General features: G+C 50.8%; 1 protein-coding gene across 1 annotated transcript; it reads right to left on the bottom strand.

Annotated features, from left to right (window-relative positions):
* Positions 1-1228: 1228 nt before the first annotated feature.
* On the bottom strand, positions 1229-19259 carry OTUB2 (OTU deubiquitinase, ubiquitin aldehyde binding 2). Its single transcript, XM_014558788.2, has 6 exons — positions 19030-19259; positions 8190-8285; positions 6655-6773; positions 5414-5498; positions 4660-4854; positions 1229-3720 (listed from the first exon to the last, which is right to left on the bottom strand). The coding sequence occupies exons 1-6, from the start codon at positions 19030-19032 to the stop codon at positions 3514-3516; spliced, it is 705 nt and encodes a 234-aa protein (XP_014414274.1). The 5' UTR covers positions 19033-19259; the 3' UTR covers positions 1229-3513.
* Between the last annotated feature and the right edge of the window lie 4449 nt (positions 19260-23708).

The following is a 23708-nucleotide window of genomic DNA, read 5'->3' as shown; positions in this document are numbered from 1 at the left end:
TGGGACATAAGTCTTAGTACCCTTTTTTAGTTGAGAAACCTGACACTGAGTGGTTTAAGATTTGCTCAGGGTCACACCGCAGTAAGTGGCAGAACTGAGATTAGAATCCTGAGTATTTCCTTGTAGGTTTGAGGCAAATTCAGGAAACTGCTTTAGTTTTAGAAGACAGCAGTGCTGCCAAAGAATTGTCTCCCCAGTGTCACCAGTGAACTGGAGAAGAGAATGCAGGAGAGACCAGCCTTAGTCTGGGAAGTTAGTCCTGAGTGACAGCTGACATGGCAGGGGACTCTCCACTTTTTTTCCAAATGATACAGTGTAAGGATAAGCAGTTTCAAGGTCCCTTAGCAGCACCTGAGCCATGAGAGGCCTGAAGCCACTTGTCATAGGCCAGATAGATCCACTGATGTCCTTTGGTATCTTGTCCTTGCCCTCTAACAGCAGGTTCTTTTTTGGCATGGTAACATGCTAAGAGGTTAGGTTTTAAAAGGTAGGGTCAGCTTTCCGGGCAGTTCTGCTCTCTGACTTGATGAGGGGAGGCTTTGGTGAGGCCTGTGGCTCCTTTGACACCTCCAGCACAGCTCAAGGGCAGAATTTCCTGAGTGTCTGGGCCTTTCACTAAACAAGGACACTCCTACCCCTGCTAATCCACTGACACAAGCCCCACGGGACAGTAGTGTTGATCTTTGGTGCATGCCAGGTACCACCTACTAAAAAGCCAAAACAAAAGTTATGGAAACCTCCTTAATGCTAGGAAAGTGTTTTCACCAACTGCCCAAGGACACGGAGTCAGGACCTGGGGAGCCCACTAGCTGACCCACAGCCCCTACTTCTGTTTCTGCTCAGCATGGGAATGTGTTTGGTCCTTAAACTTCCTCCCACTGTTTGGGAAGCGACAGTGCCACAGCCAGGGTGGTGTGTTTCCCCATCTTGCAGTCATTCTGCTGCTTCCTGTTGGGAAGGGCCGATGGGGACGCAGCCCATTTGCAGGGCACTCACTATGTGTCAGGTCTTGCAGTTGTTTTGACACATAATCTTGTTCCAATAATACTTTACCCCCAAATCCTGTGATGTGTAATTGTCTCCATTTCATAAATGTGGGAATTGGAACTCAGGGAGGTGAAGTAACTCGGCCAAGGTCACACAGCTTGTTAATGACAAAGTTGAGATTTGAACCCAGTCTGGCTCTAGAGCCCCTTTGTGCTTAAAGTAGGAACCAAAGGCAAAGACGGTTTGTTCTTTTTGTTGCTAAATATTCATTGATTTATAGTTTCCTGTGGAAGGAAATACATGTACAATTATAAAGACACTCTCAAAGCAACTTTCCTTCCAACTTTTGGTCTGGAAAGAGATGGCTTCATGGGTTGGGTGGAGGGAGAATTACCCAGGAAGTGTGATTGCTGGCATGACAGGCTGCCCCAGACAAGCAGGGTAATGTCTACGGGTGACTGGCTTTTAACTTTAAGTTTCTCTGAATCCTACCACTCCTTTCCTCCGTAGTGCTTTCCCTTCAGAGACAAGATCCAGGGGGGCAAATGTGAAGGGAAGAGAGCAGTGGTTTGGATTTGGCCAGTAGTTGGTTGGTTTTGTGAAAAAACAGGAGAGCAGAGGGCAAGGTCATGAAAACCTCCTGCCTCTTGGGCGTTCTGATTCTAAACAGGATCTCTTGTGGGAAGAGGGTCCCCTCTGAGCACTGGCGGGTTCTCAGGCCTGGGAACACAGCACAGACAAGTCGCAGAGGGAATTCCTCCAGCCTGTCTGCCAAAGAGGAAGCTCTGCTTTTGTGAACACGACACAAACCACAAATGCAATTAAGTGGCAGCCAGTGCTTGATGATGCTGTGCTTGAGAGCACAGCCGGAGGCTCAGGACTCACCTCACAACCCCTCAGAGCAGCCGAGGGCATTCAGCCCAGTGCCCTTCAGCTTGGAAACGGGGATCATGATACAAATCACGTAACATGTTCGCCCCCAGCTCTTCCAGTGCACTTGTCACAGCACTCCTGCCAGAGCAGGGTGGGACACTGAACCAATTCAGAGATCAGGGTCAGGTTTACATTTCTATGGAAAAGTGAGTCACTTAGCTTGAACTCTTGGGTCCAAATTCCAGCCAAGGGTGGTATGGGAATCTGGGTCACTGCCTGGGAGTAAGCACCCTGACATCGGTCATCACGAAGGCAGAAGAGTGATACAAATCGGACATTGGTGTACAAGGGCTGGGAGCAGTCTGTTACCAGGCCTCCTGGTGCACAGTCTGGCACTGCCACACCAATAGATTCTAACAGATCCCTGCAGAACGGAACCCATGAGAAGGCCTTTGATTAAGGAAGTTCCCATCCCAAAGGGCAGTTCCACACCCCGGTGTTCTGTTCACCGTATCCTCCCACAGAGAAAGAGAGCTTGCTGGTGGTGCCCCAGTTCAACCAGGGCTCCTGAGGCAGCAAGGTGAGGAAGTTACTAAGGGGCATGTCCATGTGGATGAACCAGGAGGCTGCCAGCCAGGACTCCTAGCTACCAGGCAGTTTCCACAGTGGGCGCTCTCACTGCCAGTCTCCTCGGCTCGTCTGTTCTTTTCCCGCCTAACCTCTCGCCAGTCCATAAACCAAACACAAGGGGGAAAGGGGAAAAAGGCCAAAGACACCCGCAAAAAAATGTGTCTGCTCTTCTTAGCTGGAGTTGATGGCTGCACCTGCCAGTTTCCACCTGGCCATCTGGATTCTACTTCCAGAATGTGCTGGGGATGGTGAGACAGCTTCTTGGTCTCAGACCCTAGTCTTTCTTGAGCCTCTGTCCAGATGGGGTGGCAGCAGAACCCTGCAGGGCTGCCCTCCAGAAAGCAGGCAGTCCTGGCCCTGAGGGAAGTAGAGGGGGCCCAGCAACAGGGGCTTCATGCTGAAGGTTGCAGGCCCCTTTATAGACTTTGGCATAAGTCTTTTTCCTTAACTTTGGGGTAAGAAAACACTCCATCATGAATGTCTGGAAGTGCACTGAAGCTCTCGCTTTTCAAGTTGGCCTCAATTGGCCATCCACCAAAATCCAGTCCAACAGCTGACTGGACTTGATTTGTTACAGAGCTGACAAGTCACTTAGGACAGCTGACCTTGAGCTTTTCCTCCCCTATAGAGAGGCACTACCCCTGGTGAAGAGAAACCAGAGGAGCCCATTTTTATACAATAGAAAGTCAACACGGCAGGAACCTCCTCCAGGTGAAGAAGTGGGCCCAGAGAGGGGAGGTGACCTACCCAAGGTCTCAGGGAACTGGGAGTAGAGCCTGAGATTCTGGCTTCCCAGCCCAGAGTTAGAAAGCATTTGATCCTCCATGAAAATAAATACTAAAAAATACCGCCAAGTTACCAACAGTCCATAGTGAGTAGGCCTCATTGCCAGTGACTTTGCCCAAAAGGCTGCACATTTCCTAACAACAGTCTGAATCGCTTAAAAAATTGAAAACCCATAAATGTTCCATTCAGGATGCAGTCCCGTTAGGTGACAGGCTCCACTGCATGGCCTAAAATTAATCAGTGTTTATCAGCTGCATAAAGGATGTTGTAGTGGGATGTTTTATAGAGCAGGTAAACAGAAGGGATGGCAGCCTCGGGAAACACATGGTGGTTCAGGGCCGTGTCCATCTCGTCCACATACTCCACTTGCAGGGCAATGTTCAGTGCCTGGGACAGGGCCGTGATCTGGATGTGGTCACATTCCATGGCCATGGGCTCCACCTCCTGCAAAGGCCAAAGTGAGACACAACCCAGCTGAGGAGGGAGACCTGGCAGAGGACAAGTGAGAAGTCCACTCCTGGCTCTTGTCCTGAGTCAGCCTCTGCACTGGGAAGTAATCTCCACAACCCAGGAGGCAGATGTTGACACCGAGTTTTCCAGAGGAGGAAACTCAGTCTAGGTGAGGAGGGAACAGATAGAAATCGCCAGAATTGCAAGGCTTGAATCTACATCTTTTTGATTCCAAACCCCCTAGTTGTACGTGAGGACACTACTTTGAGGAATCTGGAAAGGGGGCAGGAGTTTTTCAGCTTGGGCTTCATAATGCACAAAGAATCTCAGAGCAGAAAGGCACTCAGTCATAAACTGATTTCAAGCGTACCCGCTTACAGAGGAGCTAGGCTAGTAGAGCATCAGTGCGGAGAGGCAGAGGTGGCGGCAAGCTGGTGAGTGTGTCCCAGTAGCTAGGGCAGCTGCGACCTAGCTCCTGCTGATTGTTGCTGTGCAAGAACAAGGCCTGGGAAGGTGGGTTTTCTGATTTTTCCAGAGAAATCCAGACATTCATGTGAAAATTGCCCAATGTTTAAATGTTGGCCACTCTTTCAGGCAAATACATCATAATATACAACACATCTCGGGGCAAATGTGACTCTGGGGTTGCTACTCTGCAATTTTGTAAACAGTTCAGTCCAAAGCCCTTATTTCTCAGACGGGAAATCGGAAGCCCAGAGAGGGAAAGTGACTTGCCCAAAGCCACACAGTTCAGGCAGCTCAAGTAGGATCTGCTCTGGCTGGCTAACCTAGTGCTCTTTGAGTTGCAGTGCAGACTTGACACTCAAGCCCCTGGTTAGGGATGTTGGTGCTAAAGTCTCCTAAGGAGAGAGGGATGAGAGCAGAGCCCAGGGCTGGGGGCTGAGTCCCCAAAGCCTGGGCCCGAGGACCTACATGAGTGCAGAAGTCTTTGATGTCCATCTCCTCATCGATGAAGTGTCGGAAGAAGTCTGCTCGGTTCCTGATGAAGGCTGAGGTGAGCAGGCGCAGGAACTGCACGATTTGGTCCGAGGAGCTCTGGTCGTTGAACACCTTCAGCAGGCTAGACACGGAGCCGTCCTTCTCCACCAGCTCTACCACGCTGTAAAACTGCACCCCGCCGCCGTCAGCCCCACCCCTCCACGGGGCCCCATCCACGTGCACGTGCATTTCCATCTTTAAATCCTCAAGTTGAGGCACCAAAATCAGAGATCCCGCTACAGCTAAGTAACAGGGTTAGAGATACTTTGTAAGGAGTTCCTTAGTCCTGAGTCAAGTCTCAGGAGCAGCCGTTGGAGTCTCCTCACTGCTGTGGTTGTGGTTCCTGTTTACAGATTCAGAACTGAGAGTCCTCCAGCCCCACCCCGCTCCACAGGTGGGCTCAGGGGGATGGGGTGGAGAGGGAATGGGTGATGGAGGCTGGTGGAAGTTTCCAGCCCGTGAGCTACTGCCCCAAAGGAGGTGCCCCCTCCCAGAGGGAGGGCAGGGCCCTGGGTGTCCCTGTCCCCTCTATGTCTCCACAAGCAGGAAGGAACCTTGCTGGGAGGAGTCAGAGGGGCACAATCACACAGCCATGGGCCGGGAGGGGACTCTGGCCAGTGCCCGTTCTGTCTGCTCTGCCAGTGTGGAAGGACCTGGTCCCTCAGCCGTCGTGCCCAGGTTAACTCACAGCGTTAAAGAAGTTTCGGAACTTGTGCTCCTCAAAGCCAGCAGCCAGAAGGTCATTTGGGGTCTGCAGGACATGTTCTTTGAACCTGAAGGGGGAAGACTTATGCTTACAAGAAATGCAGGGAGTGCTGTTGTGATGGTCAACTGTCACCCCACTCTCACCCACGGCCCCCCCACACACAGCAGAGTGTATGTCACAGACAGGTGAAGGGCTTTTCTACCCTTGAGAGCACTTCAATGTGGACCACACACTGATTTGTTCTGGCCTCCCCTGTACAATCACAGGAGGTGGGTAGTACACCCGTTTCACAGATAAGGAAACAGGTAATCACATCTGCTCCCAGATGTGTTGATTCTACCTTTCAGAGGTCTCTTGACTCTGTCCCTCCTTCCTGTCCCCATGGTTCCTGACCTGGACCATGGCCAGCCTTCCCTCATTCCTAGTTCCCTCTCCACAGGGGCCTTAGAGCGACCTGCCACAGCCTTCTCCCTTAGGCCACAGCTTCTCAGCACAGATGTCCAGGGAGGGCTCCTGCGAAACTCACCAACCTTCTCAGCTCTAGTCCAGGCTCACAGCCTCCCTCGCACCCCACAGCCACTGCCCATTCGCATTCTCACCCCTTAGCATTTTCACTGCGCCCTTGGCCAGGGAAGCTCATCTCAGAGGTGTGCTAGTGCCATTTTGTACCTGCTCACAAGAGCTGATGAACAGTTCAATTTAAGCATTTTGCTAACCAGGTGTTAAACAGCCATTATTTAAAAATCAAGTTATGTAAGCTTAAATAAGTTTTAAAAATAAATTACAATCTATGCTCTTGAGGTAACCTTTGTCTGTTGTATGTGGATGGTGGACATACGATTCTGACTATAGTGTGTGTTGTGTATCTCTTCCCAACTTCCTGCTTAGTAGCCCCATGATGGAAATTTGAAAAAAAAATCATGACAGGAGTATTCATACCACAGAAATTAACTAACACCACAAATGAGGCCTCCCCGCCAAACAGCTATCACACCTTTGCCAGCACTGACCATCCCTCCAGACCTGGTCCAGTGACCCTGCTTTGTCCACGCTCCCACTGCAGGCCGGCTACTGGCGTGGCCCCAGCTGGGACCTCCAGCTCACTCTGTGGGCTGAGCAGACTGTGCCGAAGAAAACCCCTCAGGGAGATTCAGGGCCGATGTCGCAGAGAAAACAGACTCAGAGCCAGGGAGCCCACCCCGCGTCCCTCATGCCCCACTCACTTGAGGATCTCCCTGCTCTTCCCCAGCAGAGACTCCAGGTACGAGTAGCCCAAGGCCCGGTAGAAGCAGTTCCCGTCCCCCTTGGTCTTGCGGATCGCGGTGAACCTTTTGCTGAGTTCCTGCAGGAGACAGAAGATGTGGGCGTCTGCACCAACAGCATCCCCCTGCAGTGCCCTGTCAGGGCCAGGGCCCCAGCCTCCCCAACGGAACGCCTGCTCCCATCTCTCAGGCTGGCTGTCCCAACTCTCATGCACCCCACAAAAGTAAAAAATGCCAAGTGCATCCTGTGTCAGGCACTGAGTGTAACTGGGGGCCACGGCCCACCCTCAGGCAGCCTACAGTCTTTGGGGAGGATGGACAGTTAGATGATCGTTACAGGAGGACAGGACAGGGGAAGCGCCAGGGTGCCACGGAGCAGTGGCATCTACACCAGATTTCAGAAGTCTGGGAAGGCTTCCTGGAGGAATGGCACGGGGAGGAGCAGAAGTGGTGTGTGTGGTGGAGGCCGCACACATAAGCAGAGGCTGTGAGGGGAGGGCATGGCTGCCAGGTGGGCTAGGAGTCTGCAGTCAGTAGGGAGGGCCTCCCCCGCATCACTGAGCAGTTTGGCTAGTCCTTCAAGTGTTTCTCAAGAGGTGTGGCCTCCCCATCCCCACCTCCAGCTCTGTGCTGAGCTGCCAGCATCCCTCTGAAATGGCCCAGAGCCCCCTTGGCTGCCTCATGGCCCTGCCTACATTCAGGGTTCTGACAGCAGAGCATGGGTTTCAAGGGGTCAGGGAGTTCCTGTTCCCACCATAGGGATGAGCAGGCTCGGAGCTGATGGGCCCCACTGAAGGCAGGACGGGAGGGAAGGACTTGCTCCCTGGAAACTCCATCTCATCTCCCAAAGGGGCTCCAGGGTACATTAGAGTCAGGGTGCAGCCCAGTCCTGTGCTCCCACCCCAGGAAGTGCTCTCTGCGGCCACAGGAGACAGGCCTGCCAAAGTGCAGAGAGGGGAGCGTGCCGCCCCCAGAGCTGGGGAGCATCCAGCCTCTTCCTGCCACCCTTGGTCTGTGAGCTGTCCCTGCGTCCTTCCAGCAAACGCCCTTCTTTTGTAGCTCAGATGGAGTGAGCTTCCCCTCCCGAGAGATGCCCCCCCAGGATGGTTTCGAAGGCAACTTTATGAGCTCAGGCTTCCTGGTCCAAATGCCAGGACTGTGTGCCTGCCATTTAATTTCTATGCCTCAGTTCCCTCAGCTGTAAAACGTGGGTTATGAAAGTACTGACCATGCAAGGTTGCAATGAGGCCTCAGTGAGTAAAGAAAGCACTAGGAGAGTCCCTAGCTTTAAAAAAAAAAATTCACTAGTTTTTGCAGCTGAGGGATTTCTCACTGTGGCAAATGCCCAACATCATGATATTCTGGAAGCCCTTTAGTTTGCCCAGGAACCTGGTCCAAATGCAAAGGCTTTTTGCATTCAATGTGGCACCTTCTTGTCTGCTCCCCACTCCAGCCCATTTCATCCTTGCTCCCCTCCTCCTCACCCTCTGCCTTACCTGGATTTTCCTCTGGTAAATCCTGTTTTCAGGATGATCCCGGAGAATTGATAGAATGTCACATTTTTCTGATATTAGGTTGAAAGATGTCTCACTCTGAAAGGCAGGAAAAGAAGCGAAGCTGTGACAACTTCAAAAGCAGCTGCTGGGCTTGCACCCGGCAGAGAGCCTCTGAACTGCTGGTTACAGGACGCAGTGGATGTTCCCCTCCCACAGAAGCACGCAGCCGGGTCACGACTAGTGTCCTGGACGCCATGGTCCCTGGACTGGGAGTCAGGGTTGGCCCCACCACGTTAGAGGTATCATTTTGTAACTTTCAAACCAATTCCTTTTATAGACTGTAATACCTCAGTGCACAGAAATAAATTCAAAATGGTTTAAGGACTTAAATGTAAGTCTTAAACCATTAAACTTCTAGAAGAAAATATAGGCAGTTCACAGTTTGACATTGGTCTTAGTAATGTTTTTTAGGATATGTCTCCTCAGGCAAGGGAAACAAAGCAAAAATAAACAGATGGGGCTACATCAAACTGAAAAGCTTTTGCACAGCAAAGGAAACTATCAACAAAATGAAAGTCTGCCTACTGAATGGGAGGAGATATTTGTAAATGATTTATCAGATATTAATGCCCAAACTATACAAAGAGCTCACACAACTCATACAAACAACCTGATTAAAAAATGGGAATAGGATCTGAATAGACATCTTCCCAAAGATGGCCAACAGGTACCTGAAAAGATGCTCAACATCACTAATCATCAGGGAAATGCAAATCAAAGCCACAGTGAGATATCACCTCACACCTGTTAGAATGTCTATTATTGAAAAGACAACAAATAACAAGAGTTGATGAAGATGTGGAGAAAAGGGAACATTTGTGCACTGTTAGTGGGAATGTAAATTGGTGCAACCACTGTGGAAAACAGTATGGAGATTCCTCAAAAAATTAAAAATAGAACTACCATATGATCCAGCAATCCCACTTCTGGGTATTTATCCAAAGGAAATAAAAGCACTAACTAGAAAAGATACAAGCACCCCTCTGTTCATTGCAGCATTATTTATAATAGCAAAGCATTATAAATAATTATTTATTTATAACAAATAATTATTGCAGCATTATTTATAATAGCAAAGATACGAAGCAACCTAAGTGCCCATCAATGGATAAATGGATAAAGATGTGGTATATACATACCATGAAATACTATTCAGCCATAAAAAAGAATGAAATAATGCCATTTGAAGTAACGTGCATGGGCCTAGAGATTATCATACTGAGTGAAGTAGGTCAAAGACAAATATGATATCACTTATTTGTGAAATCTAAAAAAAGCAAATGAACAAATATAACAAGACTGAAATAGAGTCATAGACACAGAGAACAAACAGGTGTTTGCCAGAGGGGAGGGGGTTGGGGGAAGGGAGAAATAGGTGAGGGAGATTAAGAGGTACAAACTTCTGGTTACAAAATAAATGAGTCACGGATATGAAACATACTAGGTGGGGAATATAGTCAATAATTATGTAATATCTTTGGTGACAGACAAACTTCTCGTGGAGATAATTTTGAAATATATAGAAATACTGAATCACCATGTTGTTTAACAGGAACTAACATAGTGTCGAAGGTCAGTTATACTTCAAAAACAAACTCATAGAAAAGGAGATCAGATTTGTGGTCACCAGAGTCAGAGGGTGGAGGGAAGGGGAACTGGAGGAAAGAGGTCAAAAGATACAAACTACCAGTTATAAGACAAATAAGTGCTAGGGGTGTAATTTACAATGTAACAAATATAATTAACAGTTATACATGAAAGTTGTTAAGAGAATAAATCCTGAGTTCTCATTACAAGAAAAAATATTGTTTCTATTTCTTTAATTTTGTATCTATATGAGATGATTGATGCTCACTAAACTTGTGGTCATCATTTCATGATGTACGTAAGTCAAATCACTATGCTGTACACCTTGAACTTACACAGTGCTGAATGTCAATTCTCTCTCAGTAAAACTGGAAGAAAAGAATATAATACATCAAACCTAGTGAATCTTCATGCTGGAGTACATGTCCCTTTGTCTCCTTCTGACTTTCCTGCCTCACTCATTCCTTCCTTCTTTTATTGGTTCAATTCCTGAACATCCAGCCTGCACCAAGCACCATGTTACAGGCTAGCAATAGAGATTAGAACATCTGGCCAGAGGCACCACCTACCGGCGAAAGTTCACATTGCAGCCCAGCTCTGAGTTGAGGTCAAGTCCAACCCGGAGAACTGGCCCAGGGCCTCTTGAGGGCTGAGAAGTCATCCGGCAGGGAGCGGGAGTGGGAACGGTAGGAGGAAGCCCAAGGGCCAGGGAGAGGGCAGAAGACATCTCTGTTCTATCAGCCCACGCCCTGCAGGCTCCTCTCTGCCTTATGCTTTTCCTGCCCAGACAAGGGCTCACAGAAGTGGGAGATGCACCTGGGCCTCCAACCTGCCCCAGGAATGGCTCTGATTTCAGCATGAAAATAATGTAAGAGAAACTGGTGTGAAAGCCATTGGTAGTTTATAGTTTAAGGTAAGTGGCCCTGGTACCTGCACACAACCAGGGAGACAGTTCCTATGCAATAGCTGACAGGCTGATGGTAACTGGGATTTCTGTAAATGGAAATCCAGTTTTCCATCAATGTATTGCCATCATTTTTGACAGCTGTCGCTAGGCAGCCGCTCAGCCTCTGCACGGACTAGACAACGGCCTCAACCTAACACCACAGTGCTCACAGAGGAGCCTTTGGTCCTTTCCATCTGGAGAAATGTGTCTAGATTTTTGATGATTAGATTCCAGAGCTCACCATTGGAAGCAGACAGCTGGGCCACGAGATCATAAAATGAGGCATACGTGACTTACTTCTAGGGTTACCTGGTCTCCACATTGGACAGACTCTAAACTTCTGTCTGACAATGAGCTTCTTCAGCTCTGGTTCCTGTGCTCAGCACCCAGGACAGAGCAGAGGCTCTGCCACTGGGAAGGGGCATTCCTGGGGGGCCTGGAAGCTCCCACCCATCAGACTCCAAAGCCATGCAGACCTCCCTTGCCACAGGGCAGCGTGTCAAACCATTTGAGACCTTCCATTCACCTGATTCCCCAGGACCCATCACAGGGCCCGGAACAAAGCAGGGCAGGTTTTCTCCCTTTCTGGTGGCCCCAGTCATGCCCACCCCTGGATTTGGCGTGTGGGGGGAGGGGGAGGGTATCTAGGCATCTTCCTCATGAACAGAAAGTCTGGTTTTCACACACAGCTGATTTAAAATGATGGCTTGGGTCTTAAACAATGGGCTGATTAAAAAGTAGTGCAACTGTACTGAATGCGGCTTGTGCTCGGACGGCCCTAAACAAAAACCAACAAAATGGTCGGGAGGAGGGCATAAAAGCAGTTCTATTCGATGAGCAGTTTCTGAGAAGATCGCGCTGGGGCGGGGTGTGTGGAAAGGAGTGTAAGGAATTAATCTTAAATATGTAGAGATTAGTATTTAAGGTGGCACAAAACCACTATCACCAGTCAAAATGAGAATATTTTATGCATGTACATGCATGACTGGGACATTGTGCTGCACACCAGAGACTGACAGTTTGTAACTGACTGTATTTCAATTAAAAAAATAAATAAAGAAAAATAAAGAATATTAAAGGTGGACCAGGGAGGAGGAATGTGCCTTACGCCAGGGAAGCCTACTGAGGTTTCCCACTTCCCATAGGAGTATCGACTTTGTGTTGAATCTCCGTAAGCTATTTAAAACAGTCAATTTAAAGGAAAAATATTAAACAGCGGTTTCGGGAGGGGGTGCCTTTCGGCTGCTGAGAACCAAGCTTATCACACTCAGGGTTCAAGAGACCCACTGTCAGCACTGGCCTCTGCCAGGTACCTTGTCAAGTTTTTCCACTTCATCCCTGATCCCTGTTCCCACACTGCCATCCCCACGAGCCCCCCGCCCCGCCCTGCCCAGAGGTATTCCCTATGTTATGTCTTCCGATGTGTATCTGTCTTTTTGTTAACTGTGGTAAAACATATGTAACATAAAATATATCTCCATAACCATGTTTAAGTGTGCAGTTCAGTGGCATTCAGTACATTCACATGGTTGTGCAACCATCACCACCATCCTTCCCAGAACGATTTTATCATCCCCAACACTCTACTCATTAAACATTAACTCCTCATTCCCCCACCACCCAGCCCCCAGCAACCAGCATTCTACTCTGTCTCTGTGAACTTGCCTAGCCTAGGGGCCTCGTGTAAGTGGAATGTATGTCTTTTTAAAAATAGAGTTGTGCTATGTATGTGTGTTTTTTTAAATGTGCATACAAATCATTCTATAGATATCGTGGCTTTTTTTCCTTCACCCAGTACTATTTAAGGTCTATCCCTCCTGACAGATGGCTCCTGGGTTGGTGGCCCTGCCTTGTGATGGAGCCTTGAGTTCGCTCCAGCGCCCCCTTGTGGTCCCAGGTATGTTTACTGGGGCCACTGGGAAGGGTGAGTGGGTTTCTACTTTGGCACCTTCATGTCCCTGCCTGGCACCTCCAGAGTGACCCATGTCAGCCCAAGGTAGTCCCCTCCACCCTTCCCACCAGCACAGCCAGGTTACACCCCTGGAAGTGCCACCTTAATTGGTGGTTTGTTTTTTAAAATCATATTCTTTATTTTTATTTATTTATTTTAATTGAAGTACAGTCAGTTACAATGTGTCAGTCTCTGGTGTACAGCACAATGTCCCCACCATGCATATACATGCATATCATATTCTTATTTAGACTGGTGATAGTGGTTTTGTGCCACCTTGATTGGTGGTTTGTTTTTTAAAATCATGGCTGAAAATTTCCAGGATGTTATGGGAAAAGGACAAGCCTCATCTGACAACTTCCTGTCAGACTTAATTGGGCCACCTAAAAGGATTTTAGTCTTTAAATGCTGGTTTGCAAATAGATGCTAATTAATTGAGTCAGGCAGATAGCACCTCTGCTTGGAAACAGCTTTGAGCTGTTGAGTCAAGGAATATTTTTCAAAGCGGGAGAAGGATGTTTCTCCATCACTGGCTCCTCCCCGGCAACCCTGGGAACTAGCCTGATGCACCGGAATGTGGGCTTGGTGTTTGGAGGAGGACTGAGTCCTTGTGGGAGGCCTCGCTCCTCCTACAGCCTCGGAGACTACAGAACCAGTGTGCACGCTGACCCTGCATCTGATCCCCGTCCCTCATCCATATGCCCCCACCTCCAAGTGTGGGGAGACCCAGGTTCCTCCACTTTTGTTTTCTCTCCAAAGCCTCTCAACAATCTAGAACCTGTCCACACATAGCCCCAAGAATTCCTCAACCAGCCTGAGACCAGCAAAAAGCCACGTTCACCCCAGCCCCCTACCTATATCCCAGTCCATGGGTCCTGCCACACTAGTGTGGCATTTGAAGCCCTGGAAGCTTCTGGTAAGGATGTCACCAAGCAGAGCCAGAGAGATGTCCCATTGCCAGGGTGATGCAGGAGTTCCCATCCTGCAGCTGCTGGGCCCCCCACCCATGTGAAACCCTCTGCCCAGCACTGGGTGAAGATCTCCAGGTATCCCCAGGAGATGACGGGGTGACAAGGAGCTGCCAGGTGGGGAGAGGTCAAGCTGAAAGGACTGGCCTCTGGTAGCTCCATCCCGCAGGCCTTAAAAATCTGTCCCATAACATGGTAACACGACGTGTGGCTCAAGTAAGTTCCCTGTCCTTCTCGTGAGTTCTCTGTGGGCCCCTCTTGGAACAGGTACAGCTTGGGGTCCTGTGTCATGTGGTCCCCAGGTGGCGGGAACAGCAGCTGGCACCCAGCAGGCGCTCAGTACCACTTGTTGAATGAGTTAAGTGACCTTCACCGGGAGGTCACACTGGGTGCTGCAGAATAATCTCATTTAAGCCTTGCAGTAGCTCTGTTTTACAAATGGAAACTGAAGCCCAGAGAGGTCAAGCCATTTGCCTGAGGTCACACAGTGAGGTGATCCAGGGAGAAACTTGGACCTTGGTCAAGCAGCACATCAAAGGTATTCAACAGACCAGGATGCCTTTCTGCTCCCCTCATTCTCCACGAAGAGAACCCACCTGGCCCTCACATGTGCCCTGCCAGCACTTCCTGATGTGTCCTCACAGCCTGGCCTCGGGCTCATGCCTCTGCCTACAAGCCCCCCACCCTCCACTAACGCACCCTTAGGTGCATTAGTTCGAAGCCCCCAGCTAAGGCTCTGGGGTGCCAGGGGGCCTTTCCCGGGCCCGCCCTGGGCCCCGGCGGGCAATGCCAGCCCTTGGCCTGCCCGACCTCCCTCTGAGGTTGCTCCGTTGGCGGTGCTGACCCCAGGCTGGGAGTCAGCCTCATTAACCGGGCCCGGCCCCCTAGAAGCCACAACTCACCGCGTGGCCTGACCTCAAGCCAACTCCTTCATGGCAGAACCGGGACCTGCAGCCTCACCCACCAGTGGGACAGGGCCCAGAACTCAGCCAACCACCCCCTCAGAAGGTCCAGTCACTTCCAGAGGCTCCCCGGGCCTCTAGCCCTGGCCGTGCCGGCCTGGGGCGGGGGTCTTCCTCCACAGTGGACTGTCTGCAAGGGCTGGAAGGAAATGCCCTTTTTAAATGTCTACTTTAGGATATGACGTATAATATACCAATATGTGGAATGATCAAACATTTTTTATTGATGGATGCTCAAAAATCTTTGGAGGCCAAAGACTTGGGGGAGACCTAACGCCCTGAACTGACTTCCTATTGCTGCTATAATCAGCACAAATCCCATGACGTAAACAAGATTATCTTACGTGGCTGGAGGCTCGAGGGCAGAACCCACCTCCTTACCTTCTCAGCTTCTAGAAGCTACCTGCATTCCTTGACTCATGATCCCTTCCTTCCACTGTTGTGTCTTCTCACTCTGAACCTCTTGCTGGCTCCTTGAAAGGACCCTTGCGATGACATCCTCGGGCCCACCTGCGTAACCCAGGGTCCTCTCCCCACTTCCGGCCTTAACTTCATTACACCGGCCAAGTCCCTGTTGCCATGTGATGGACCCTTTTCACAGGGTCTGGGGATTAGGATACAGATGTCGTTGGAGGCTGTTCCTCAGCCTCCCCTCCACAAGCCCATCTCTGCTGTCCAGCTCAGGAAACGGGTAGGACCCTGCATCCGGGCCCCTACCTGCCTTGAGTCACAGTTATGGGCTGGCCTCGCAGAGACCCTGAATTCGGATGCTGGCCCTCTCTCACTTGACGACTGGACTCACACTATCCTCCTAATGGATCCTCAGATCTTAATGACCTACCCTGACTTCTCCCTGGAGCTCCCGCCTCAAACACCACCAGCCACCAGGAAATCTGACCAGCATCCCTGAATTACTGTGCCCCTAACTGCCTTCTCTCTCCACCCCTGCATCCTTTCCAGGCGTCACCAGACCTTCAAAAGCCCTTCCATCTGGACAGAGCTCATGCCAAAGATGGCAGTCCTCTTCCACTCCTGTCTTCCCCCCAGCAGATCTGCTCAGGGAGGCTGAAACTGTGTCTGCCCAACTGACCTCCTGGCTTCCACTCTCGCTCCCCACCCCCACCACCCTCCACAGCAGCCAGCACAGTCTCTGACCATGTGACCCAGGCGAGGTCCAGTTCTTCCTCAGTTCCCTCCACTGGCTTCCTTCACTGAGGACAAGACTCAGCCTTTGGATGACAACTGCCCAGGTCCTAGGCCATCCGGCCTTGCTCCCCTCACTCTCCTGAGCTCCAGCCACAGTGACATTCTTTATGTTCCTCCAGCAAGACACACCCATTTCTACCTCAGGACCTTTGCACATGCGATTCCTGTGCATGGAATGCTTCTCTGACTGACTCTTCACATGACTCAGGTGCTAGAACTTCCTTCCCTGACCACCCCTGTCTAAAGTCACCCCTCCCCCACCCCGACCACTTTGACTTGTTTTATTTCTTCAGAACTGTCTGTGACACTCATTCACTCATTTACTTGCATTCTGTCTGTCTCCCCCAACTAGAATGTCAACTCCATGAGGGCAGGGACTTGGCCTGCCTATCATGACCAGATCCCCAGTGTCCGGCACACAGTAATGCCCCCAAATGCATAATGAGTAGATGAGTGAACACAGGGATGAGCTGGTCTTGGACTCCAGCCTGATCACTTCCAACCCTTTGCCTAGTCTATTGCCAGAGAGATCATTCAAATAAACCATCTCTTACTTGACAAAAATATGTTATGGTCCCATCTCTCACTACATTTGCAGAATAAAACCCAGACCCCACAGTGCAGCATGCAAAGCCATTCACAGCACATTCTGACCCTACCTGCTTTTCTAGACTCATCTCTCCTCCCTCCCTGAGATCCCTGCATCCACACAGACCACTCGCCTTTCCCAGAATATCCCACTCGTCACGTTTCCAAAACTGTAAGCACTCAGTCCCACCCTGATTGAAATATACTCTTCCCCAAATCCTTCCCAAAAACTCCTATACATCCTTCAACACCTCATTCAAAAGACCCCTTTGTGAAGTCTTCCTTGACACTCTCGGTTGGATCAGAGTGCACAGCTTCCTGCTGTGCTCCCAGAGCCCTTGGTCAGGCCTCTTGAGTCACGACAGTAGCTCAGGATTGCTTGTATCCAGCTCTGTCTTGTCCAACAGGCAGAGAGCTCCTAAGAGAGGGCAGGGCTCTTGTTTTCTCATCAGTGCCCAGAACAGAGCCTGTCCAGGGTGCCTACTGGGGCTTGTTTGACAAACCAGAGAACAAAGCCCAGAGTGACCCTGTGGTTTTGCTATTCACATCTGACACTCATTCATTCACTGAATGTTAAATGTTCTCTGAGGGGGGCACAAGACCGCTCATACCTATACCCTCACCAGGGGCAGCCCTGGGCCTTGTCCTCACCCTGGCCCCTGCCTTCCCAAGGGGTTCTGTGTCTTCTGTCTAGGATTCCTCCTCAAGGTTAGCCCAGTGACTGCAAAATCGGAAAGGAAAAGAGGTGCTAAATTTTCAAAAGACATTCTCCTCTCTCACACACACACTCACCACCATCTATACCACGCAGACAACATAAAAAATCCACTACAGGGCCTGGGGCCCAGCACAGTGCCTCGCAAACTGGCACTCAGTAAATGCTGGGTGAACAGAAGAGGACACACCCTGCACTGCCTCTGCCCCCCCATCCCCATAATTCCAAGGCAGATGCCATATTTAGTGGGTTAGGGCTTGATGCTGTGACTCCATCTGTCCTCTAACTTCCAGTCTCGTGAGTCCAGGACAGACAGAGGATGGAGTCAGAGGCCTCACTGTGCAGCACAAAAGCCAGAAGTGCAGGTCCCAGCCCCCACGCCCACCATGCTCTCGGCTACCCAGTGGTGGCGGGAAGGTATGTCAGCCTCGGCTCCAGCGTGGCTAAACCCATTATTACCCCAGCTCCAGCCACTCCCTAGTGGGTGATGCAAAAAACACCTGGGCCCCCTTCCAGCAGCAGCAGAGCCAGGTAAACCCTCAGGCACTGGGTAGAGCAGGAAGCTGGTGCTTCCAGATGCTCTAGAAGCCCTCAGCCACACCCAGAAGCAGGTTGGTTTGTCCAGGACAGGCCAGCCCAGACGAACCTGGCTGCCCACGCTACACTCGGAACGTGCCAGGATCATGACCAGGCTTTGACCTGTGCGCCAAACCAGCGGCAGCCCACAGGGGTGACCCATGGCCCTGCCTATACATGGGAGGGAGGAGTTGGAGCATGTGCACCCGTGCACACCCATTTCCAGGACTCTGTTGTCACAGCGAAAGCCATAGCCAATTACCTGAGCCAAGCTCTCCATGTACATCACCTCACGTAGTCCTCACAGCCCATTATACAGATGTGCAAAATAGTGTGGGGGAGGGGAAGGGACCAACCAAAGCTTCGTGGCTTTCCAAGGGGTGGAAGTGAGATTTGAACTCAGGGCTGTGTGACCACCAGCCCTTATATTCTACAGGCTCCCTGGAGCTGGGAGCGCAGGGTCAAAGAGTTTTAGGCAGTCATCACACACAGTCCTCTGCAGATTGCCTGTCCCCCTGCCTCCTCCCACCCCCAAGATGGACTGATGTAACACAAAGAGCACTGGACTAGGAGTCCAGAAACTTAAGTTCAAGTCCCAGCCCCTTCCCTGTCTGGGCCTCAATGTCCCCACCTGGCTAAGCCCCAGATTTGGCCTGGCTCAGAGGGTCTCTGGGGCCCTTTCTGCTCAGACAGGATTCTAACTCAGGGGTTCCCCTTGTCTTTGCTTTCCCTCGACCCCTAATTCACGTGCCTCACAACCTGAGACAGCCTCTCCAAGTGGGTCCTAACTCCAAAGACCTTCTGTTGATGTGCAGGATGGAGAGTATGTCCAGCCACCCCTGCACCCGCCCGGCCAGATCCACTCCAGGGGCTTGAGAGTGGGGAGGTCTCTCATGGCTGAGCCCTCGGCTGGGTGAGGCCGTGAGCTGCCGACTGGGGGCTACCCAAAAAGAAGGCGACCCTTAAGGGGGCTTAAGCTCTGGAGCCTCCCTGTCCCTGGCACTCTCAGGGACATGCCGGACGAACACCGAGGGCGCGGGGCTGGGAGCCGCGCTGGCTCCTCGTCGCTGGCCGTCCACTGGGGCCTTCCAAGGACAGGACCCCCCCAGCATCCGTCCGGACTCAGTACCCCCGGGGGGTCCAAATGCGAGGGTCTGACGCTGGGGTCTGAGCCTTGCGCGGGACCCTGCTCCCGCGAGTGCACATGCGCCCCGGCGACGAACCCTCCTACCGCGCCCCCCTTCTCACCCCTCCTTCCCCGCTCCCCCCACGACCACTGACCATAGTGACCGGAGCTGTCGGGCCAGGTCTCGCCCCAGCGAGGAGCGATCCGGTGCGGGAGGGCGCCGCGGGAGCTACTGGCTGGCTCCGCCGTTGGGTCGGGCGGCGGGGGCCTCGAGGGCGTGGGGGCGAGCGGAGAATACACCCGACCGCTCCGCGAACCAGGGGTTAGACCTCCACTGTGTCCCAGCAAGACACACGCCCCGCGATTGACGTCTGAAGCGGGCAATCAGAAGCCGGGCCACAGGACGTCACAGAAAGTGGGTGGGACTTCATGCACCTTCAGCCTATGGTTTAGGGTCCATTTGACAGGGTACCGCCTCCTTTTAAAGACACAGAAGCCTTTTAACTAGCAAAGGAGTTAACCCGACCCAGAAAGACAGGTCTTCATTTGTGAAGGCTGAAGAGTTTTTGACCAAAACTGCAAATTGAAGTCTTCTGAAAGATTAGCTGGCCATCATTAATTCATAAACAAGGTCATATAAGTATGTTTGCTCAAGATCAGAGGACAGGCACTTAGGGAACACGTGTCTAATTACATGCATGCATAGCTTCTAAATAATATTTTACCCCTTTCTAACTCATGAATCAGTAGGTTGCCAGGCACCCAATTAATGTTTATCGAAGGAATGAATTTCCAAGATCGTTGATTCTGTGCTCCTGAAACTGTGTGGCTATATTTGAGACACAGACCTCGAACACCGCTTGGTGACTCACCCCGCATACAAGCTCATTATTGCTGAACATCAAACAGAGGAATACATATCACTCAGAGATTCATTCATCAGTCCTTGACCTCTGGAGGATGGTGCTTTGGGTGGGGGTGGGGGCTCCAGTGAATTGTATGTGCCCATTTTATAAGTATGAATACTTCCAGGAACATGTATTAAGTAATTCCCACCCCATTCTCACTCCCCTGCCCCAGGCACCAGGCTAGGCTCTTGGATAGACAAACATCTGCATCTTCCAAGTGCATATCATTTATTAGGTGGGGAGTTTGGGGTCAGTCAAGGCTCAAGGAGCAATAACAATAAAAGCTAATTTTTACTGAGCACTTACTGTGTATCAAGCACCATCCTAAATTCTCAGTCTACATGATCTTACTCAGTTTTCTCACAACTGGTTTATGGCGGTAGATCTTATTATCCCTGTTTTACAGTTGAGGAAACTGAGGGAAATAAAGCTACTTGCCCAAATTCACAGAGCACACAGAGGGATTCAACCCAGGCAGCTTGACTCCAGAGCCAAGTTTGAATTCAGACTGCAGGGGCTGTGTGCTCCCCAGGCCTCTTTTTGCACTTGGAGAGTTTCTGCTCTGTTTTTGTGTGTGTGTGTGTGTGTTTTGGCTTTTTTTGGTTTTTGTTTTGTTTTGTTTTGTTTTTTACAGGCAAAGAAACCAGAAGTGACAAGTCCTGCTCAGCTAGGAAAGGGTTCAGCTGGGATGGTTCCCAGATTTCTGACTCCTTATCCAGTGCTTGGTCCAGACAGCGCTAGGCATCAGTTGGTGGAGGAATGACTGAGCTAGGGATGGCCCTGTGGGGTGTGGGTGAGCAGTCTCTGCTGAGGAGAGGAGGGGAGGGTCTGGCGGTGCATTGCCTGGGGCCAGGTCTCAGGCTTAACCCTGGTCAAGCCAAATTGGAGGCATCTGGGGCTTCCAAAAGGAGGGCTTCTAAGAGCCCTTATGTGAGGCCACACTACGCCCTGAGCCTCTGGCCAAACTCCTTCTCTCCCCAGGCCCCAGCAGCTCCAGATCAAGCTGGCACTGGTGTGTGGAAGCAGCACTGGGCTGGACTTCACAGGAAACGCTGGGCCCAGGCTGGCTGTAGACTCTGCCACTCACTGCTGTGTGGCCTCAGGTGACAACCAGGCCCTCTCTAGGCCACTGATTCCTCACTCAGTGAAGGGGTTGGACCACGTAGGCCATCACTCTTTTTTTTTTTTTTTTTTTTTTTTTTTTTAATATTTTCAGTAGTGAAGCTTTTAAATGAAAACAAAGACAACCTTACCCAGAATCTCAGTGTCTGTGTAATGGAAACTTTCCTCAACTGTGGCTTGAATGAGCAGGGGTAAATATCATCTCTTTAGTCTATAATCAAGCTCCTCCCTGAGCTCCCTAAAGTCTGGTTAGAAGAGAAAAAAGCTTACAAAAAGTTCCACTGGTTTTCAAGCTGGGTTTGAATTGAAAATGTGAACAGTCCTTTCAGGGGCCTCCCCACGGCTGGTTGTAAATGTGTTCTTTCTGGAATGAATCGGCTCTCCTCTTCTGACTGCTCCAACCTGGAGTCCAGGGGTCTAGGTGGAGGGGTCAGCAGATGGCTGCCATGGCTTCACAGGCTTGGAGAGGAATGGCTTGTCCTCCAGCAAAGGACCTGGGTGACTGGGTGCTGGACACACCCAGCCTTTGGGGCTGGGCTCTGTGGCCCATGTGACTCCTGGTCCTGCCTTTCTCAGGCTGGTCAGACCAGAGCTCTCGCCCAGGCTGACCCTACTTTACTCTTTACAGTACAGCCCCCACCGACCTGTCTCGTCCCCTCTCTCCCTCACCTCCCCACTTCCTCAGCATGTGCACTTAAGAGACTGGCTTCAAGTGCCCAGAACCTTCCCCATTTCCCCACCTCTAAGCCTCTTCTCCTCCTGGAATGTCCTCTCACAGGCTCCACTTGTCACATCCCAGCCGTCCTTCAAATTCTGGCTCCTTTTCCATGAAGCCTTCCCAGACGGGTCATGAATTCCTCTGAATATCCACTGCATCGTATCTGTCCTTCTATGGTGCTGACCCTTTGGGACTTATTAGGAGGAGGCAGTAGGACAGGTAATTACAAGTAGGAGCAATCACATCAGGTTTTTGTCATGATTGCCATGGCGTACCTCTCTGAGCCTGTTTCCTCATCTGTAAAGTGGGGGTGTCCGTACCTATCTCAGAGGGCAGTTGAGAAGACTGTATGAGATGGTCATGAAAAGCACTGGACACCGTACTTGGTAACCAGTAAGTGTCCAATATATGTGGGTTTTGCATGGGACTTACTGGGGCCTGAGTCTTGTTCATCCTTGTGTGGCTAAGCCTAAAGGGGACAGGTAGGGGTTTGCTTGCAGCAGGAAGGAGCCCCAAGGAGGTTTGTGTCTGTGTGTGGGAAAGGGGGGTCATCTGCCCTCTCCCAGATCAATGACAGGAAGTTATGAGGGGTCTCAGGCAGCTGCGGAATAAGAATGCCACCTGCCGTATCAGTAAACAAAGGATGCTATGGCCATCAAGCCATCGGTCACCACTGCCACCCCCGACAGTGAGCTGGAGGAACTCAGGATGGAGACCAGCAGGCTGCCAAGTCCTCAGCCTCTGCAGCCACCAGTAACGGTGCCTGCTGAGGGAACTCAGGATGGGAGAGAACAGGACACTGGCCCTGGGTAGCTAAGGGGCACATCAATGGAATGATTTCAGCAAGTCCAGACTTTTGCATCTTCCCACACCTAGAAAAACACTAAATCCTTAACTTGAGGTACGTGGTGTTTTGTTTTTTTTTTAATTAACGGTAATCTTTTGATGTTTTTGTTGCAAAAACTTCTTCTGGCTCCTCCCCTACCCCTTTGGAGCAGTTCCTTAGAGAGATCTGAGAGGCTCTCTCCCGGGCTTGAAGTCCTCAGAACGTCCACAGAATAAAACATCATTCTCAGCTTTTAGGTTGTACATTTTTTTTCCAGTCAACACAGCCATAGCCATGTTGGCAGAAGCTGTTTTGGTGCAGACCCCGCTTTCTGGTGCTCTTTACCTTGTGCTATTTCATGCACTTGACCTTCTCCTTCGGTGAGCTGCAGGCAGGGTGCTCTACAGGAGGCCCAGGACCCCTGGGTTGCAAAGCGCTCATATCCATGCAGGATGTCAACACTATCTTCCTGGCTGTCCCCATGTAGGGGAGAGTGGCCCCCTGCATCAAAGCCTGCAACCTTGAGCTGGAAAACTTGTTGAGATAAAACGTGTGTGCTGTGTCACTGCTGGGGAGGATCAGGAAGAATCAGAGCCCCAGTCCACTCCCCCACCCCCAGGAAGCAGGGCTGTGGGCCAGCCCTGGAGTCAGTGGGCTGCCCTGGCACCCCCTGCCAAAAAAAAAAAAAAAAAAATGAGGCTTTTATTTTTGAGAAAAGATCTTTCCAGAAAGAACAATGGAACTTGGGGGATTAAGGAATGGGGAGTTGGGCCTGTCTGAATAGGAAGAACTTTCTGGAATGGGGAGAGAGGTGGAAGCAGGTGTCCCAGAACAAGGGGACTCCTAGGCTGCTCCCTGGGTGGAGGGGCCTGTACCACCCCAGGAAACACAGGGCCCTGGTCTGGCTAGAGAAGACCTTTTTTGCCCCACCCTTTGAGGCTCCGTGTATGTTTGGGCAAAAAGTGTGGCCACCTTACCAAAGACTGACAGTTTACTTAACAGTCAATAAAGATTTACCATGCACCTACTGTGTGCCGGGCACTGACTACGCATATCTGTGCACAGAACTGACGGAAGCGGCTGGCCTCACTCAGCTTCCGCTCTGCTGGGGTCATAACCTCCAGGACTCTGCACTGAATCTGTTGCCCAGACCACACAACCCTACAGGTCAGGGGAGGATGGGAGGGCGCCCTCAGATGACTGCAATTTAATTTCCCCCCAGCCCAGGGAAGTGGGACACAGAATAAGAGTTGATTTTAG

Source organism: Camelus ferus, chromosome 6 (genome assembly GCF_009834535.1).
Source record: "Camelus ferus isolate YT-003-E chromosome 6, BCGSAC_Cfer_1.0, whole genome shotgun sequence".
NCBI classification, from domain to species: Eukaryota; Metazoa; Chordata; class Mammalia; order Artiodactyla; family Camelidae; genus Camelus; species Camelus ferus.
The sequence above is the reverse complement of the archived record's forward strand: the minus strand, read 5'-3'. Positions and strand labels throughout refer to the sequence as shown.